Source organism: Haliotis rubra, unplaced genomic scaffold, assembly GCF_003918875.1.
Source record: "Haliotis rubra isolate DU_JTF1 unplaced genomic scaffold, ASM391887v1 Scf65, whole genome shotgun sequence".
Lineage (NCBI taxonomy): Eukaryota > Metazoa > Mollusca > Gastropoda > Lepetellida > Haliotidae > Haliotis > Haliotis rubra.
The window spans coordinates 912,298-915,129 of NW_025767357.1; the positions used below are offsets into that span (position 1 = coordinate 912,298).

Below are 2,832 nucleotides of genomic sequence, written 5' to 3' on the forward strand. Positions count from 1 at the left end.
GTGGTTTTACGCCGCACTCTGCAATAGTCCAGCTTTATGGCGGCGGTCTGTACATGAATGAGTCTGGACCAGAAAATCCCGTGATCAACAGCATGAGTGAATGGTGAGTGAGTATGGTTTTACGCCGCTTTTTAGCAATATACCAGCAATATCACGGCGGGGGACCAGAAATGGGCTTCATACATTATACCCATGTGGGGAATCGAACCCGGGTCTTCGGCGTGACGAGCCAACGCTTTAACCACTAGGCTACCCCACCGCCCCGATCAACAGCATGAAACGAGACGAGCAAAATAAACATGAGTAAGAAGAACGACCAAAAGGATTTTGTTTAAGAAAATATTTATTTATACATATATAAACATGTAGAAAAATATAACGGTTTATGGCATTACAAGTATCCGTTTTTAACGATCATACGTGTTTCAGAAGCACCAAAGTGAGCATGGAAGACAATACATGTGACGTCATCAACCGTGACGTCATCGCAACACATATCATATAATGGGTGTATTATGAAAGGTGAAAGTTCAGCGCGAGAAGTTTCCATCTGTTTTACAGATGTGATGAGATGAAGTCGTGGACCGACAGATGAAAAGATGAAGACCTGGTCCACTCCAGATAGAAGAAGATGCGGTAGTGAAGTGTGGGAATGATCGCGCTTCGTGGGAAGCCGGAGTCTAATATATATCAAAGTTTCTAAACAACAGTGTTACACACAACACAAAAATAAATGTATCAAAAATATAACAAGAGCGGCAAAAGAACCGCAGTAGGCACTTGCAAAAGTCATTTCTTGGCAGTTTGAGAATGTCATAAGTTCTACGTAACTGTGGTTACCGCGGAAATTGGCGTTTCCATGGTTACCAGGGACGCCACACCTTTTCCTCCTGGAAGGCACACTGTGGTGGTGAGTAACGGTGAACAGGGCTCACAGATTCATACATCCGGGTACCTGTTGACATGCGCGGTACGGGATGAACGGGGTAGGAGACATGTCGCGTCGTCTGCTGCACGTACTCGACGTCGCTGTGGTAAGGGTGCACTCTGATATTTGTGATGTTTTTATAGTCATTAAAGTTCGTCGCCACACTGAAGCTGTCGGGACTGCTCTCGCGGGATGTTGACATCACGTGATCCTGCACGTGCATAACTGGAACAACAGGTGTAGAGTGAGCGAGCGGCATGAGAAGGAGACTGGTGGGTGTCGTCTGCTTGTTTGGGGATGACGTCATCATGTCAGCCGACTCCGGGATCTGAATCTGAAGCGGCTGTAAACATCTGGTTTGGCCGTTGACAGGAGATACGCTCTCAGCACGTGCTGCGTAAGTCGTCTGTTTCGAGTCATGGAATGTCGTCTGCTGATGTTCTGTGATGGATGAGGGAGCTGGGGTCACAATTGACAGACATTTCCCAAGATGATCGGCAAGCGATGACTTCACCTCTTCTTTGACACCGCTAGAAGACTGGAAGTAATTGAGCACCTCGTTTGCACATTGGTTGAACCCGGCACGGTATTTGGCAGCAACTCCGGGGTCGGAGGTCACGTCAGTGGACACGTGCTGTCTCTGCATATGGCGCAGGTACTTGACAGTCATTTCCAGGATATCAGCTTTCTCAAGGCGGGAGAATTGTGCGCTCTGAAATGATTAAGGCAAATGTTAAAACGGTCATAAAGCTTATTTAAACACATTTGTATAGCAAGCTTTAATAAATAACATGCATAATATAACTGAAATAGTATTTAGGAAATATCGAATTAAGATTGTGTTGTTCACATGAAAAGGAAAGAGGTTTACGAAAGTATGATCATTAAATGTACATTTCAATACTTACATCTTGTTTCATAGCTTGGAGGAGCAGCGATTTCAACTGTGATAAGCTGTCGTTGATACGAGCACGGCGCCGCTTCTCAACCAACGGTTTGTTGGCCTGGAATAGACAACATTCAGTTATAGCACGTGACAAGGTGGAGCAGACGACACAAAACAAGCGTTGTAACATTGAAATGACTTGTTTACAAAATGTGGCGGTTTGAAAAGCGCATTAGTTTCTCACAGCTTAGGCTTTGGGTGATTGCTAAAGCATAACAATCTCAGAGTATATAAACGTGATATTTAAGCAAATACTTATTTCGTTTTATCTACCGAAAATAAAAAGAAACTTCATAAATATTTGTACACAGTCACCTGCTTTCCGAATATAGGAATTCCTAGGAACACCGATGACTTTAAAATAGAATTTAACAAACCGATATTAACGTTATCCAAAAGTTACAAAAATGTTTTGAAAAAAATGCAAACATGCCAGACGAAACATTAAATCGATTTATAAGCAATCACGGAAGTTAGGTGGACCTTGTCTTGCCGACATTTGACATGTGAACTCGCCCGTCGACAAAAAGTAAACAATCCCAAAGACAACTCACCCTTCTGTGGGATGAGACCCGCTCCGGCATTCTGTTTTCTGTTAAAGTCTCCATTGCTAAAAGTGGAATGCAGCCAAATTGCTAGCTGAGGTAATCTGTGAACCACTAGAGCACACGAGTGAGTGTAACTCTCCCACGGTCGCCGGGGTTTTTATACAACCCAACACGAGCCGGCTTGAGATGCGAAGGTATGCCAAGGCGCTTTCCCACGCTCGACGGTGGTAGCGTCAGCCAATCAGCGCGCGGCTTGTGGACTTAGCGGGATGTATCGGCATGCGCCTCCAATACTCTGATTGGTCAACACACAGATGTGCTTGCGACAGGTACGAGTGGTTTAACCTGTATAAGCTAGGCACGTGACTCGACCAACTGTTGATAGTTGTGGCTGGGGCATTTTGATCGAT

At 44.7% G+C, this 2,832-nt stretch overlaps 1 protein-coding gene across 1 annotated transcript; it reads right to left on the reverse strand.

The window, feature by feature from the left end:
• Positions 1-325: 325 nt before the first annotated feature.
• Positions 326-2,623, reverse strand: LOC124257143 (transcription factor HES-4-A-like). Its single transcript, XM_046691134.1, has 3 exons — positions 2,429-2,623; positions 1,837-1,932; positions 326-1,640 (listed from the first exon to the last, which is right to left on the reverse strand). Exons 1-3 carry the CDS (start codon positions 2,480-2,482, stop codon positions 864-866), a joined length of 927 nt encoding a protein of 308 aa, XP_046547090.1. The 5' UTR covers positions 2,483-2,623; the 3' UTR covers positions 326-863.
• Positions 2,624-2,832: the final 209 nt, after the last annotated feature.

Bases quoted from the DNA above. Each gene is read 5' to 3' on its own strand.
- LOC124257143 (XM_046691134.1), bottom strand. From the start codon at position 2,482: ATGGAGACTTTAACAGAAAACAGAATGCCGGAGCGGGTCTCATCCCAC. The intron at 1,933-2,428 runs GTGAGTTGTCTT...TGTCTATTCCAG, and splicing joins GGGTCTCATCCCACAGAAGG to GCCAACAAACCGTTGGTTGA. The intron at 1,641-1,836 runs GTAAGTATTGAA...TAATCATTTCAG, and splicing joins TCCAAGCTATGAAACAAGAT to AGCGCACAATTCTCCCGCCT.